This window comes from Poecilia formosa, unplaced genomic scaffold (assembly GCF_000485575.1).
Source record: "Poecilia formosa unplaced genomic scaffold, Poecilia_formosa-5.1.2 Scaffold41, whole genome shotgun sequence".
Classification (NCBI taxonomy): Eukaryota; Metazoa; Chordata; class Actinopteri; order Cyprinodontiformes; family Poeciliidae; genus Poecilia; species Poecilia formosa.
The window spans coordinates 1,945,380-1,962,954 of NW_006799980.1; the positions used below are offsets into that span (position 1 = coordinate 1,945,380).

The 17,575-nt window shown below is 43.9% G+C and overlaps 1 protein-coding gene across 6 annotated transcripts in view; it reads right to left on the bottom strand.

The window, feature by feature from the left end:
- Window positions 1–17,076, bottom strand: part of pcdh7b (protocadherin 7b) — a 141,293-nt gene extending 124,217 nt beyond the window's left edge. For 3 of the 6 annotated variants that reach the window (XM_007551334.2, XM_007551336.2, XM_007551335.2), the window contains exon 1: window positions 12,919–17,075. In XM_007551334.2, coding sequence (XP_007551396.1) covers window positions 12,919–15,996 — 3,078 coding nt within the window. In that variant the 5' untranslated portion in view covers window positions 15,997–17,075. Of the gene's footprint in view, window positions 1–12,918 lie in introns of all 6 variants that reach the window. The other 3 variants (XM_007551333.2, XM_007551332.2, XM_007551338.2) reach the window with 3 other exon arrangements.
- Window positions 17,077–17,575: the final 499 nt, after the last annotated feature.

The window sequence follows — 17,575 nt, forward strand, 5'->3', positions numbered from 1 at the left end:
TGGTGGAGGTACAGCGTCGTCCTGGAAAAGATATATAAAAAGAACCTAAATTAATTCCTATTTTATAGCACAAGGTATTGATCCAGTATTTAGCTTTAGCAAATTTAATCAATGAGTGCAAAAACAACTGTCCTGCAATAAACGTAGCCAGACGTCTATGATATGAATGCATTCACTTATTGACATTGATCAGATTGTCTGAGAACATTAATGAGAAATCACTTCCGATTTCCCTCGGATCTAAAAGAGGCTCGTTTCTATTAGTTACTGTTCAAAACAGCAAAGACAATAAAACATGCCGTCCCAGGGAGGCAGGGCTGTGTTGGTTTTCATGCATCATAAAGAAAGGGGTCAAGAAACAAGATCTGTAACAAGATGTATACACTCTCCGGCCACTTTATTAGGTACACCTTGCTAGTACCGGGTTGGACAACAACCGTGCTACGTTCAAAGTCACTTGAATCACCTTTCTTCCCCCACTACGATGCTCGGTTTGAACTTCAGCAGATCGTCTCGGCCATGTCCACATGTCTCGATGCGTTGAGTTGCTGCCACGTGATTGGCTGATTCGACATTTGTGTTAATGAGCACTTGGACAGGTGTACCTAGTAAAGTGGCCGGTGAGCGTAGATGCAGTATATGAAGAGATATTTGATTGGACCAAAACTTAGGTCAGTATATATTACCAACATTGTTTCTGTTGGGTAATTTGCAGAATATTAAACATATATTTTGCAAATTTTCTTTAGAATCAAAAGTTTGCATACATATATTTTGCTGTGTAGACATATTCCTGTCCACACATTTGCCACAGTGCTGAGATCAAACCTTTAAGATGGCCGCTCCAACACTTTCACTGTGTTGTCCTTAAGCCACTTACTTCCTAATCTGGGCAGTAATATACTTTGGATCATTGTACATTTACAACATTCACTTTACCTTCCTGGGTGACTTAAGATGTTGCTTCCATATTTCCAAATTATTTTCTCTCCTTTTTATACAGTTCTGTAAAGTGCACCAGTCCCTCATGTAGCAAAACACGAGGTGGCTACACATTATGCAGCCACCTCTCTGCTTTACTTTTGGGATGATGTTCTGAGATTTGCAAACTTTCCCACTTCGTCCTCCAAGTGTAACAAACATCATTATGGCTAGAATCTTCAGCGTCATCTCCGTCAATACTGAAGAGCATAGCATGCAAATAATAATAATGCAAATAAATAATAATAATAATAATCAACTAATGCCATCGTTAGACATGTCTGTGAGATGACACAAGTGCAACTGATAATGAATTGACCTTAAAATTCTTCATTAGAGGTTCCAATGAATTTGTAGTGTGCGGTACATTGTCGCAGTAACGATATGTAGCTTACAGATTCCTGAGAAAAAGAAAAAGAAAGAAAAAAAAAAGACCTTAACTGGGACACCTTTGCCTTTAAACAGAACTCCTCTTAGCATGGCAAAACCGTGGCATCTTAAACATAAATTACAAGGTCCCTCGATTGTCATGTCGTGTCCCTGATTCGCCGGGAGAAGAGGCTGCCGCGGCGAAGAATAGCTCATTCAAAGCGATTCAAAAGGGTAAGGCGCACACGCACGCACGCACGCACGCACGTCCGCGCGCGCACACTCATCCTCAGACGTAAATCTTTCAAACGTGCAGAGGAAGGCAAAGGAGGCAAGAGCGGTTATGCATGTTAAACACATTTGCTTAGACATCAAACGATCGCCTGCAATTGGCTTCACGGGGGGAAAGTAATCTGCGCTGCTCAAACATTCGGCGCGGCAGCCCGCAGAATTCTGATGGTGATTAAACAGAAAAGCAACTGTCTGCGCTCACCGTCCAGCTGGTTGGGATCCCCTTCTCCTCCGCACCCCCCCTTCCCCCCACTCCCCCCATGTGGCGCAGTCAGGCACTTTACCGCCTGTCACGGTCACGTCACCAGTTCATAAAAACTCTTCACTTCCTTCGTGCACTTATGTTGCCAGCCCCTCCGCTGAAGACTGTTATTAATGTATCATTTGAGGCAGATTAAAGGTGATGAATCTGACACTAATTGAGGCATGTTAAGCAAAGCCTGCGTTGGAAATAAAGTTGAGGTGACAAAAAAAAAACCGAAAGAAAAGAAAAGAAAGGAAGAGAGAAGAACCCCGGTCATGTTTAAGCAGCTTTGTTTACCATTATTCTAATCATTTTTACCGCCTCCACACGTGTCAATTTGATTGATACCCCTGCCTCTCCCCCAATCCCAGACCTCATCAAGCTGGAGCCAAGCGGCAGCGAACGTAACAACATTCCCCCCCCCCATTTCTCCCTTCGTCTCAGCGGCCCAGCTTCCGCCCCACCTTCCCCCGAAAGGCACTTCTCACCACTGAATCCACTCTGTGATTTACAAGTGGCTATTGTGTCCCAAGTGTTGCATTGGAGCAAGTCTAAGTAAATGAACCATGTCAAATACCTGCTTTTTTTTTTAGTTGTTTTTTTTTTTTTAGCCTTGATTACAAACTCAAGTTCGTCCCTCTCCATAACCGGAGCAAACCAGGCAAAAAACACCACATTTATGAACCTCTTATTATTCAAGCAACCCGAGCTCGCCTGCCTATTCCCAAATCAAATCGGGGGAACCGGTTCTTCACCAGTGGCCGGTTTGATTGACTGTTTGTAGCTGTTACAAAGAACACGGCTGCTCTCGGGCGAGAAGGAGAAAAAAACCAGAAGGACTCCATCTCCAGGGCTTGTGTGTGGGGGGGGAGGTGGGGGGTAAGGGTAAGAGCTGAAACCTAAGTTAGATAATAAACAGGCTATAGGGCAAGGCACCGCAGATCAATACACGAAACCATATTAAATGTTTGGAGCTCCTCAGTTCGCAGTGGAATCCGTCCGACTAAAGTCAGCATTATAGTCACGGCCATTTTTATATTGGAGTGTGCTGGCCGATGGGAGAACGCGGCTCGTACTGGTAGCAGACTATAAACAACTCTGTTTGTCTGGGCATCGGCACCTGAGGCAAGACTATAGATTTAATCAAAGGTGTCTAAGAATAAACCGAGACGACCAAGATGACGGATCTCGGATTCTTGAGAAAGAAGTTGCGTAATGCGTCTACACCCCAAAAAGCCCACATCAAAGTGAACCGTCGCGTTTATTAAACACAAGAAGTGCTTAATTACCCCAGGTCTTTCTTCACACCAATCCCTAAATCATCATTGCATTTGCTCAATGCGTGCCTAGTAGTTTATTTATTCCAACAAAATATGCTCTTGTTTTGTTTTTGGCTGCAGATGCACTGATCAACCTTTTACTGGCTGCTACCGACTTCAACGTTTCTTGGATGTTTGAGCTGCTGATTGTGCACTTTTCTTTCATGTTTAGAAATTCGTTTGAGTTCTTTGTTTGGATTTAAAAAAACAAAATAAAAATAACATAACTGGTCTATAAGGATGTGGGCACCGGGATTCAGATCAGTTTTGGTGCCTTAATGGTGGCTTTAACCCAAGACATACAAAGAACTGAGACTGAGCTTTCAGAAGCCATTTTTTCTTGATCAACTGGTGAAAATTATCCAATAACCAGAATAAAATGTAAGTCCTGTAGGGCCAGGTATAAAAATGAATGTTGTCAATCCTCTACTGGTTGAATGTATTGCACTTAGGAGCGAATGCAATTCACTCATCTTAATGTACGAATTTGTACAGAAAGCAAAGGTAAGGTAAAATTTAAATACACATTAATAGAATAAGTGAAAGAAAAATCCTTGAACTGACGTGAATAAGTGAACACTTTCTGCACAATCCTGCCAATAGTGGAAGCAGATAAAAGATAAGAGGCAAAGTGAAAAATTAGTGTTTTCCAAAAAAAAAAAAAAAAAAAGCCAGCTGGACTTCATATTTCACATGATTTGATAGCAGCTACCTTCCGAGGTCTGTCGTAACTCCAGCTGCCCTGTGACCTTCATTCTTCAGCGAGCAGGCAGATCCTTCCAGGCTCTGACAAGATTTATCGGGCCCGGCTAATAGCCTGCTCTCTGCCAGGTAAGGCCTCATCGATACAGGGGCTTCTGCTGCCCCTTTTGCCTGCTGCCTTGCTAATGAACACCTCTGCTCTTTTTTTTTTCCCTTGCTCGCGTCCACGCTTTTAAAATGCAGATGGCGTACATCCGCGTCCGGCGTTAGAAAAGTCTTTCAAACTTTGAGCTCAAGCGGTAAGACCTTCCAGAGTTTGTTTAGAGTTCCCTGAGCAGGTGACAGCAAAGCGGCGCCTCGAGGCCCGTCGGCTCCTTTCGCCTCAGTACGCATGTATGCGTGTGTGTGTGTGTGCGTGTGTGTGTGTGTGTGTGTGCTGGAGAGAGAATATGTAATAACCAGACAAACAGACAAAAATAATGAACGGCAATCCCTGGGTAAATACAAACGGGGGTCACACACGCACAGGATGTTGAAACCCTCTCAGGCATGTCGCTGCTCTCGTGTGCGTGGCGTGCCGCAAGATGGAGAGGCTGAATTGTAAGCCACCCCCCCCACCCAAAAAAAAAAAAAAAAACCTCCATCCCCAATTGCTCTCTTCTGAAACCCTTACCGTTTTAGGCAACACCACACAAACCTCCAACTGTAAACGCACACGCACACACACACACACACACACACACACACACACACACACACATATTTCATCACCTCCACCTATCAACATAGAGAGCACACCCGGCGAGAACAACATGCGCAAACTTTCACACACGTCCCCCCAGGCTTTGATGGATAGCCAGCGAGCGCTCTGCCTCCTGTTTCCTACGCATTAAATCTCGTTTTGGGTGTGTGAGGGCGGGGGTGTGTGTGTGGGGAGGGGAGGTAATAGAAGCATCCAAGCTGTCCTTTTCCCCTCCACTTTTCCAAGTCAAGTAGTTCCCATTATCTTCTGCTGCTTAGCAAATATGTATGATCGGAGCCTGTTAATAAAAAGCCATATGCTCTGGGTGAAAAAGGAAAACCTACGGATGCATTATTTATCAGGGGCTATTCATACTTTATCTAATTTAGTCAGGGGAGTTTGGTCGGTCTTAATATTTCAGCGGATCCTCGGTAGAAAGGAGCAAAAAGTCAGAAAAGGGGCAGAATGTGAAGGGAAAGAGAGAACAGGGGCTTATTTGTCTGTGGTTTAGAAAACCTGAAGGTAGAGTGAGGGCTGCACCTGTTAAATACACAATAAATACTTCTATTACCCTTTCCTGAATGTACGACCAACACGTCTTAATCTCAAACGTTTGTTTTCATTCTAGACATTGACCGGCATAAAGTTCTCATGTTACTAAAATTACAACCATCTCAGAGTATTAGTACAACTTTTAAATATATATATATATGCATAGCATTATCATATTTAAAATGGAAAGAAGAACCTTAAATCATAGGAATATTAAGACATGACGTATTTGTGGATCTAAAAACCAGAGTATCTTAAAACCTCGGTCTAACACAAGTTTCATTACTTACAAATAAAAGCTACTGCTCAGTGACGTCTTTAATGTGTTACACATGAATATGCTCACTCAGGCATTGAACTTAGAACATACAAGTTCCATACGAATACAGCCAACCTGTGACACAGTTACATGTATGAGAGCCAAAGCCAAAACCTTTCTCATGTTTAAACCTTTTACAGTTACAGTCAACGCTGTCTCGCCTAACCAATACAATTGTTTGCGTGTTTTCTGGCTCAAATCTTTTGCCATTTCTCCAACTTTCTGAATCTTGTCATATTACAATTTGTACTGATAAGACACAGACTGTTTTCCCAAGTTGGAGAAATGCTCATTCCTCCTCCCCCAGAGAAGATTTTTTTTTGTGTGTGTGTCCTGGAAAAAAAAAAAAAAAAAAAAAAAAAAAAACTAAGAGAGACATGAGATTTTAGAGTTAGTGCTTAGGAAGAAATTATGGATCCGTGCATCTGGCTTTCAATGGGTTTCTGTTCTCCTCATTCACGAAGGCCAATGTGGCAATATAGGTGACGGTGAAAGGGGAGGGCACGGTTTAAATCGCCGCTGCTTAGCAGGGGGCCACAGGCCCTGCTGACAGGGCCCTTGACACCGTGACACCTGCGTAAGCCGTGCTGACAGAAAGTGATATATCCTATTTATCACTATGGGCTCTTTCACTTGCGAGCGAGCGAGGACGACTGTCACTCACGCCGAATCTGGGCCCAGACATACAGCGCTCCCCTCTACATTTATCATCAGCTCTGGTAAAGCCGTAGAAAGCCTTAAAATAGTAATTCATCTTGTACTGCAGCAGCATAATATCACACTGATGCACTAAAAACATTTCCTCCAGGTGTCTAAGTGTATTTAGATATGCATTAGACCTGTTTGTCGCAACTTCGGCTGTTTCGAATGTTTTCATTATTGTCTTGACTGTATAACTGGGTAAGTTTAGACAAGTAGCTACTTTTAAGTCGCTAGTTTTTTGTAGACTGATAAAAATGAACAAAGACCTTTCTTTGTTAATTTCTTGTTCATATGAGAATGCCTTTAAACGCACATTAAGGTTAAAAATGTTCCCTGTTTTTTCTCTAGTGAATATACTGCTGCAATAAGAAATTGTACCCATCATTGGCAGATTGGGTGCCACAAATACGGAAGAAATGTTTACTTTCACATAAATACAACACAAATTACCGGGCTATTCTTCAGAAATGGTAAAGGAAAGAAAACTTGGCATTCATGTCAGACAGATGTGTTCATCTTCGCTAATTGGAAAGTGGATGCAGCCAATTAGCAAGAAAACTGCAGCGAATCTTTCATTCCATTTTGATATCATTCCACCACAATAAGATTTTCATTTACTTTTACCAGATAAGGTGTCAGCACATGTAAAAGGTGCCGTTTGCGCATTAACACATTTTCTGAAAACAAGGCTTAAAGGAGCTCCATTGCCAAAACAAAACCACCTTTTCTTCTTGATAGAACGTAAAAGCGACATATGAACTCTACTAACCAAACAATGAAAGTGAATGAGTGAATCAAACGATATTTGGCCCCAATTTTCCCGGAGACTCGTGCAGTTTTGATGAGCCGCAGTGTCGCAGCAAACGCAGCGCCATTATTTTGCCCATTAGTCCCCCAAAAACAACAAGCCTTACGTTTGATCCGTGTTGTGATCCCGCTCCTCGACGCAGAACTAGTCCCCGGGGTTGCGCAGCAACCGAGCTAAGTGATGTTCTCATTTAGTTGATTCTGGCTCCCGGAGTCGATACGAGAGGACAGCGACGGGAGGAAACAACAAGGCTAGCATGGCGCATCATAAACCTTGGGAGCCTTGTAAAAGTCAATTTGCTGTACAAACTCCTCGGAACAACCGCCGCGACAAACAAGTCCCGCAATACCAGTGATTGATGGGGCCTCAGGAAAGGCAAATCTGCAAATATGACTCGGCTTTATCCTTGGCGAGCCCCATCTAATGTGATCTCTGCCGAGTATGAAATGAAATTCCACTTTGGATGACATCAAATTGAAAGAAGCGGCGAGAAGAAGGTGGCATCCTCGACACTGCCACTTACAATCAGCAGCATGGAGAGCGATTTAAGGTGGCACGCGGCGTAAATTTCTTGTCTTTTATGCTTTTATTGCGCCCCCTTTCCTCGCTCCTTCTTTTTTTTTCCCCCCCACTCTGCCGTTCGCCACCTTTTCGTGACAAGTGCCGAGGCTTCTTCAGGTTCTTCAATCATGAGTATTTATTTGCATGTGAAGACAGCCTGTCTCACTGGCCTGCGCATGCGGTGAGGAGAGAGTTAAGGAAGAGGGGGGCGGGGGAGGAGCAGAACGAAGCAACAATTTACACGCTTTTCCTTATAGGTGAAACAAATACAGCTCTGTATTAAAATATTATGCAGAGTAATATTCTAGACACTATAGCAACCCGCTATAGCAATCTTCCAGCGTTTTTCTCCCCACTTCTCAGTCTCCACCATTTCTGCCTGCGTATCAGGTATGTCTAATCCGCAGATTAGTAATTGCCTCGGAGCAAATGCATTCAAATCACCAAACAAAATTATACGAGGAAAACGCTGCCCGCTGCAATTTCATGAGTATTACTGTGCTCTCTTACTGCTTCCATTTTCCCCATTCGGAACATAAACAACAAAAAAGCCCGAGCGGCCACAGATTGAATTAGGGCCCTAATAGATCCAAAACAATTTTGATAACGTTAGCCACAGTCAGCAGCAGCAAGGACAAGCGCTAATAATAATGTGGCAATAAACAAACCAGCTTACCGCAAACTGCTTCTTTTTTTCTCTCTCTCTCTCTCTCTATTTTACTAAACGCAAGATTTCCAGAGTGGTCTCTCTTTTTTTTCACATTTAGAGCACTGTCCTGAATTTCAATAATGCTGACGGAAAAAGAAAAGCGTGTTTCTTGTTATGATCATTGTGTTATTAAAGGGGGGTAACTGTTTCGGTGACCAAATCCTGAAAAGCTTTGGAAACCAGAGGTAATGTCTTCATTAAGCTGTAAGGTCACGCTTGCTAGCGAGTTAACTAGTATCGAGGTACACTGAAGATTTAAAAGCACAGGAGCTTTCACCAGTCGCATGGACAAAGATTGCGTCTCACTCATTTTTACTTTCACTTAAAATAGAATAAAAAAATTTAAAAAAAAACTCATTCAGATGATTGGAGAGATTTATAGTCACACAAAACGTTGTGCAAAGCAGCTGACTGCAGGTTAGCAACCTGAGCAGGCAGCCTGACTAATTACCCTGCTAATATCAACTAGAAATGCTTTACTTTATAAATATAGACTTAATAGATATTACTATCACTTTTATTTCCTGCCAAGCAGTTGGTACACCATTGCTCAACTTATATCAGTTTTGACACTTCTGTTTAGGGTTGCATAACTTTAGGAAAACATAAGTCAATAATATTAAATATTAACCCAGATTTTCTAGTCTTCTCTTCCTTTTTACATCATCATGACGATCGACCAAACTTCTTCCATCTGGCAACTATTGTTTGCTATCAGAGAGGGAACGCAAAAGGTGGTAATACACATTACTTTTGCTAATTTCTTCCAAATTAGAATGGTATTTTTACTAGAGGTTTTTATTTTGTGGTTTAGCTCAATGGCCAGTGCTTATCTAATTCTATTAGTGGCTATTTTTTTTTTTCTAAGGTGTTTAGGCAGCTACATTTCTCAGGTTGAAACAAATGAGGTCGTAGGCAAAGCGCAACATTTCCATATTGGTTTCCTGCTCCGCCCGCAACCTCCAGGGCGATCACATCCTATGTTTTTGGCTACAAACGCCACCTCAATGACCTCCATTTGCATGGTGATCTTATTTGTCCTGTACAAGTGTGGTCAGGATGAGCGGGGGGAGGACAAGGGGGGGGGTGAGTGGGTGAAGGTACGCCCTTTTTTTGCAAATGAGTTGATTTTTAGCCGGAGAAAGTGGCGACGGAGTAACAGCTGGCAAGAGGACGTAAAGGCGGGGGCGGGTGTTGCGGTGAAGTGTGAGCAAAATCTGGTTGTTTTCTGCCTCAACCCGGAGGCAAGGAAAGCAGGTTTAAGTCTGTGGACGGGGCCTCCGTCCGCACCTAAGGGGGCGACACTGCAGGAAGCACAGAGTACAAGCTCCTGTGGCTCACTGCTGATTAAAAGTGATCCACCTGGGCACAAATGGTGCTTTGAGGTGCAATGATAAAAGACAAAACTGATGGGCTTTGCTAATTCAATGGCTAAGTGATTTCATTTCTCTATGCATTACGGTTGGACTGCATTATTTCCTGGCACTATAGTCAGAACAGAAACCACTGCCAAAAGTAATAAAGTTAAGTGCTCTGTTAAGAGAAAACACCACTCATCAAGCCTTTGGACGCAGCAAGTTGAAACGCAGGCATGTAAGGATATGGATTGGAGAGAGATGTTGGGTAGGCAAGCCTCAAAAAAAAAAAAAAAAAGAATATGAATAATAGTAGGAACTGTACTGATTAGTGTGCAATCAGTGAAAGAAAGGTTAAAAATGACATCGGGCCTAGTGGAACCCTCACCAGCAGCTGGGTGACGCTCCAGTGTCCTCCTCACATTTAGCTTGGCTTAATGACTGTTTAAATGTCTGATGGGCTTAAAAGAAAAGGTTCGGTTCACTGATAAACTTCCTCAGTTGCTTGGTTACCTGCCCGTGCAGGTTGCCTCTGTAGTTATTGTGAGATTAGGTGGGCGAGGGAGGGAAAGGAAAAAAAAAAAAATCGGAACCCGATACCTCCGGGATTACAGTTAGTGTTTCAGGCCTATTTTCCGTCTTCCTTCCCTCCCATGTCCTTTCTATCTTTTCCACCCAAACGTTGAGTCCCTGGTGAAACAGTGGGGGCCATTCTCTCCACCGCTAACAGGGCTGTCTTTCTTGCGCCTGTCTCTTCCTACGCACACGTTGAAGAATATTCTCCATCACCGCTTCTTCAATGTAGCTAAATGCTTCAAACATGGATCACGTTCAAACGTTTAAACATGAAAGATTTTTTTTTATTTTTTTATATCAAATCATAATGAGGCTCAGGCTAATTCCAAAAGAGAAAAGCTTTCTAGCATATGTTTTGCGCAGTTTAAACTTTAAGGTCCTTAGAATTCAAAATCCAGTGTAATCGGCACCTCTCTGTTTTTATCACTGACCCTACCCCACTTGTTGCTTCTCACTGATAGCCAGCTGGCTAAGGACTTCTGATTGTTGCTATTTTTAAGACACATGGCATGTCTGTTAATCTATCCCAGAGAACATAACTAAAGATTTAATATCCCCTGGTGCTACTTTAAGCCTATAAGCAGCTCAGACTCAAAAAGAAGTACACTTTACTGTGAGGTGAGTTAAGATCTATTTAACAAAGTGTTATAGATGATTTCAGAGCTGTTATAATCAAGGGGTTACATTAAAACACACCTGACCTTGCACGCTTTATTATGTCTTTAGTATAAGTGACTCTTGCAGGACAACAGAACATATTTTGGAGCAGGATGACCACTTCGTGTCTTGATCTAATAAAAGAGGTGGCTGTTAAATGCTGTAATTGGAGAACATGAACAAACACCTTCTCTTCAATTAGCTCCCATTTGCCGCCCCTAAACCGTGGCCTCCCGTTCACCGCAGAAGAACATACCAAGAGTCAGTATTCAATTGAAATATATTGCTTCCTATCGCACATTAAATGTCAGACCAGCAGTTTCACATTGTGGAGACGGATGATGTTTCCTTGAAGATCACGACGAGCTTTATGTATCTGGGTGTTGCAAGCTGACTTCAGACGCTGTATTCCAACAAACCCAGAGTCCATAAAGGCTCCCCGCAGCTTTAATGTCGAGAATAAATATATAAATATATGCACGGGCATAGTGACACACAATACATGCTGCTGCCGAAGCAGCAAATAGAGTGCCCTTTTAATTATGCAGGAGACATCCGAAAGCAACAGCACTCCTCACACTCTGGGAAGCAGTTCAGTGAATACACCATATTAGAGGCTGTAGCAGACAGAAGAGAGAGAGAGGGGAGAGCCATAAAAAGGGACTGAAATGATTCAAGAGGAGGAATAGTGTAAGGAAGGAGGGAGGAGAGAAGAGTTATAGAGAGACGATAGTGAAGATTAAAAAAGAAACTACAGCCAGATAAAAAAAGCAAGGCAAGAGAGAACCATTGAAAGGGGTGTGATGTGGAGAAAACAACACAAAAGTGAAGAAAAAAATAGGCAGGGACACAAAGATGCTCTATGCACATCTAGAATAGAGTTAGAGGAAAAAAGTCTACATTATATATGAAAAATTGAACAAAGCAGAGAAAAGGAAAAAGGAAAAGAGAGAATGACAAAAGGGGCACGTAACACTCCTGAATTCTAAGACTAGCACTGAAACCAAGAAAAAGAAAAAAAATCAATAATTCATTAGAGCATAATGTACAAGGATATTGTTCTTTTTCCCAAGAAATGAAAATCAACTTGTTTCATCTGGTTTTAACTTAATTTCTCCTCCATTTTTGCACCTAACGGTGAAAAATTGCCCAAGGAATGTGGCAAGACTGTGTTCAAAACCGGCTAGAAAATTTTAAAGAGTGGGGAAGTAAGGAGGAAAATGATACCCTGAAGAAAGGTGGTAAGATAAACCTAAGACAGGAAAAGAAACAGGAGGTACACACGCAAAATGAAGATAAAGGACTGCGAGACACTGAGGTGCACAACGGTGATATAAAATCTGTTCCCTCTGCTTGGTCAGTGAATTGATGCAGACCTCACAGCAAAGAGGAATTTTAATGTGATCTCCTGGCTAGCTGTTCCTACAGAGTAAACCTGACTCAACCCAATGCAAAAGTGCTTTACAGATGCATGCAGACTATAGCTACCAACTTTCTATTTTCTCCTGCATTCACAAGGAGGAAAAAGAAGCCTCGTCACACACTGAGGGCAGGTCAGGGCTCGACATGGTTATGGAAGGGAGGGGGTGTTGCTGTCCCCTGCCACACTTCTCTTTGGGATAGAATAACTGCAAACCAAGTCCTTATGTGAGCTGTCCACAACACTCAGACACATATTTCTCAAGGTGAATTGTAGTGACGCCCCTGTCAGGAAAGGCGGCTTGGACACATGCTGTGATGAAAGCAAAAAAAGTTGGACATGTTGGGCCAAAGTGAAACAGTATCCCCAACTAGATCTTATCTAATCCTCCTTAGATCTCTTCCCTTTCAATATTACATGTGAATGGCACTCCAAACCAAAACAGATCAATACCACTAACTTGACACACATTAGCTACATAAAGGCAACAAGATTACTGAGACTAGCACTGTCAGGAAGCATTATGGCGGAGAGAACACTAAGAGGAAGAAGCAGAAGACATTTAGGAGTGGTGGAGGGAAACAAAGAAACATTGAGATGCGTCTTCTTACCTGTTTGTTGTACTTGTTGATGGTTTGAGTGCTGTAGTCAGAGCAGTGGTCAGATCCAAGGGAAATGTTATCTCCGGTGCCAACGAAGGTGTTGGCAGGGGGCAGGTCCTGAACTGCCTGGTGCTTTTTTCCGGCTGTCGGTGACTGAGGGTGAAGCTGAACAGTTGGGAGCGGCGAACTGGACTTGTAGTGCCGAGCCAGGTCTGGACTTCCCGGCCCACCGTTGACTGAACGGTAGCGTCCCATACCAGGGCTGTCTGACAGCTTCTCATTGACGCCATCGTAGCGCTGTCCATTAGGTTTGGAGGCCTCTACTGTGACGATACTACTATAGAGAGGCTGTTTGGACTTTTGTTTCTTCTTGTCTTTCTTGGGCTTCTTGGATTTGTCGTGCTGCTGAGGTGTAAAAAAGTCCTCATGATCTTTCTTTCCTGCTTCATAGCCATTCTTGTTCTTTGGGTGGCAATAACGGGCCATGACAACAACAAGAATGATGAGAATGACGGTCATGATGCCCGAAACTACTCCAATTACAATGCTTAATCGTTGTTTGCTGAGATCATAGTTGGGGTCACCAGCGATATTGGTGTTCAGGGAGGTACTCAGGCTCTTAGCCACCTGTGCCTCCACAATTGTGGAATTGGAAAGTGTCTCATTAACATACACGTGAACCAGGGTGGTGGTGCTCTGTGAAGGCTGACCACTGTCATTTACTTGGACCACAAGTCTGTGGAGACCATAGTGTTTTGGTTCCAGCTTTGCCATCAATGAGATCACCCCTGTGCCCCCATCAATCTCAAACAGCTTGAAGGGGTTTCCCCCAATGATGCTGTAGTTCAGGTCTGCGTTGATGCCAGTGTCCGTATCAGTGGCCATGACAGTTCTGACAACTGTCCTGATGTTACTGGAGGGGGGGAGGAGGGTGTAGGAGCTGTTTATTGGGAAGGTGACTGTTGGTGCATTGTCGTTTTCATCCATGACGAAGAGTGAGACTGTGGCTGTGGCGGATCTGGGTGGATCACCACCATCCACAGCTTTGACACGGAATGTGTATGTAGTTTTTTGCTCCCGGTCAAAGGAGAGGGTGGAAAAAATAGTCCCAGTTTCATTCTCAATAGAAAAGATCTCCTCCTCCTCCTCAATGAAAAGACCCATCTCTGCATTTTGGCCTTTATCAGCATCGATTACTGTGACCATACCAACAGGGCTGTTGGGGTCAAGATTCTCTTTGACATAGAAGGTGAACACATCCTGCATGAACTTTGGATCGTTGTCATTTTTATCCCCCACGAGAACAACCACAGTAGCAGAACCCTGAAGCGTGTTTATGCCCTTATCTTTAGCTATCACTTTAAATTCATAGCGCTCTGTTTGCTCTCTATCCAAGATGGTGTTTACTCGGATGTCTCCACTGTCTGCATCAATAGAGAAAATCCCATTTACAGATGAATCGAGGGAATATGCTATTTCAGCATTTTTCCCACTGTCAGCATCAACAGCTTTTACTGTTGTCACCCTCTCGCCAGGGGCATTGCTTTCAGGGAAGGATACCTCAACTACATTCTGGCTGAAGATAGGAGGATTGTCGTTAGTGTCACCCACTTTGACGATAAGAGAGTTATTACTTGCCAGACTAGGGCTTCCAGAGTCCACAGCCACTATTACCACATTGTATTCCTGTGTGGCCTCATAGTCCAGTGGTGCAGATGTGTGGAGAAAATACTTTTTTTTATTCTGTTCACCTTCCATCTCACTGGCTGGCTTGAGTTGAAAAGGTACATCTCCTACGACCGTGCAGGTTACTATGCCATTCTCTCCTTGGTCTCTGTCTGACACCTGAACCAAAGCAATGGGTGCATCCACCATCACGTCCTCAGCTACGTTTGCCACTCCGTCTTTTAGGAAAATGCGCCCAATTTTTCGGATTTCAATTGCTGGGACGTTGTCGTTCTCGTCCTTGATATTCAGCACCACTGTTGCCTTATCCATTTTGGGCGGCTGGCCTCGGTCACGAGCCATTACTGTGAACCTCAGTTGGCTAACTTCTTCACGGTCAATGCGGTGCAACACACTTAGCCAGCCAGTGCTCTCATCCAACCTCAGCAGCCTTCTCACAGACTCTGTGGCCGCCCCAAACACATATTCAATTTGACCATTAACCCCAACGTCTGCATCAGCTGCTTTAAGCTGGAGTATCGGCGCACCAGGGGAGCTGTTTTCCGGCAGGTCAGCTTCATACACGTTCTTCTCGAACCGCGGGTTGTTGTCATTTACATCAGTGATCATTACTCTCAGGATGGCCTGAGAGGAACGTGGGGGATCTCCTCCGTCCCTAACCCGCAAGGAGAGCTCATACGAGTCTCTCTGTTCTCTGTCAAGGGCCCCTTTAATGATGAGTTGGGGTTGCTTCTCTCCATCAATAGTGTCAGCAACTTGCAGTTCAAACACACTGCTCCTGCTCGCGCCCTCCTCAAATCTTCTTTTTCCAGAGTAGGAATCCCCAGAAGATCCCAAACGCCTTGAGTTTTCCCCATTGTCCTGAATTAGCTCATATCGCTCTATTCCGTTCCTGCCAAAATCTCTGTCTGTGGCTGTGGGCAGCAGATAAAGGGTTCCAATGGGTCTGTTTTCCTCCACAGACAGTGTCAGGACAGGCGAGGGGAAAGACGGAGTGTTATCATTTATATCTAATATGATGACTTTCCCCTCAAAGAGGTCGACCCAGCTCTGAGCCGGTCCAATCACGGACACCTCGAAATCTATGAAACACTCGTTCTCGTCAAATATCATTTGGCACTGCTGTAATTTCTCACGGTCTATCCGCCTCTCGTTGGTGGTGAGCTCACCTGTTATGTTGTCTATTTTGAAAAATTCCGAGCCGGACTCCAGGGTGAACGTCACTTCGCCGGACCCGGCCACAATGCCCAGGTCGCCTGCTACGTTGCCAACTCTGACATCGGCAGGTCCCTCCTCCGCCAAGCGGTACCGGAGCACTTGCTTACTCGCAGCGGGCTGATGCACGAGCTGCAATATGAGCATGCAATAGTACAAACAGTCCACTGCTGCAGTAGTCCCCATTGTTCAGTCCTGCAAAGATGTCCTCGGAAAAATGTTTTAAAAGAGAGAAGAAAAAAAAAGTCCCAAAATTGATGTTAATTGACAGTCTGCGTATAAAAAGGCAATCTCGTTCTCATTAGGAGCGCAGTCTTTTTTCTTTAGGATGCGTGAGACTTCATCCTCTCGTTTCTGCTGCAGTGGAAAGCAGCAAGTGCACGCAGGGAGGGAAGGTGGTGGGAGGTGGGGGGGCTTTCCTTCTACCTTAATTTATTTATTCTGGGGGAGAAAAAAAAATAAAAAATAAAAATACAGAGACTGTCTTTGCGGGGGGAGACTCCGTGCGCTCCGGACTGTGCCGAAGTGCAATAGTCCCGAGCATCAGCGGAAAGTGAATGCAGTCCGGTCCGCTCACGCTTTTTTTTTTTTTTTTTTTTTTTTTACTCACAGTTTGTAGAATCTTCTCTCTCTTTTCTTTTTTGATGACGAGGAGGGCTGGGCGAGCTGAACTCTTCCTCCGTCTGTCCTGATGTTATGTCCAAATATATCAGAGGCGCGTAAAAAGGAGATGCCCGCGCAGGTTGCAAACTCATCCCACTGTGCAGGGTTGAGCGCGGAGCTCGTCACCTCTCCTTTATGTCTTGAAGGTAATATGCAGCAGATTACCTGTCTGGCTTCTTTATTCTGCCTCCTTCCTTCCTTCCTTCCTCCCCTCCAAGTCACTCGCAACAAGCAGAATACTATCACTCTCTCACTCCTCCTTTTCCTCCTCCTTCTCGTCTTCTTTAACGAACCAACTCCAGTGCAAAAAAAAAAAATAGATATTTAAGAAAAAGAAAGAAAGAAAAATCAGGGCTGAGTTCAAAAGAAAATAAAAAAAAATAAAGCAGGCAAAGTGAAAAAGTGTATATCCGACGCAGCGTTTAGGTTGAACTCCTCTCAGACGTTCTGCGTGTTCAGCGTGGACTCTCCCACTCACCCTTTCTCTCTCCCTCACCTGCAGACGCGCCGCATGTGTTGGCAGCCCCTATCTGCAGCACTGTGAGAGGGATTCACAAATGATATTGCAGTCCCTCTCTCTCTCTCTCCCTCCCTCTCTTTCTCTTTCCCCCTCTTCTGCCTCTCCCTCCTTACCTCTCTCTCTTTCTTTGCTGGCAACGCACGTAAACAGGGTCGAAGTTGGTCTTAAACGTCGGGGTCAGATTATGTTTGACCCAAAAAGAAAATGTGTATTAATTATATTCGGTTTTTCTCTTCCACCCCCCACCCCCCCCCACCCCCCCCACACACACACACACACTGGAGATGTGCTTACTTCGTTTTCCATTGAGCGATATGACGCAACGTGACTTAAACGTAACATTTTTAATCACATTACACTAATAACGCACTTGTACATGATTGTTAATGTTCCATATAGAAAGCACTGCAAGGTGTAAAGACGACTTTTGCACATTCCAAAGATGTACATTAAAGAAATAAATAAAACAAAATTGGCAACAGCAAAGCCACTCTCCGCAGCAGCAGCAGCAGCAGGACAGACAGCGCTGCGCTTCCCCCGGTGGCTACTAGGAATATAAGCCCAGAAATGCGTGTGGTCGCC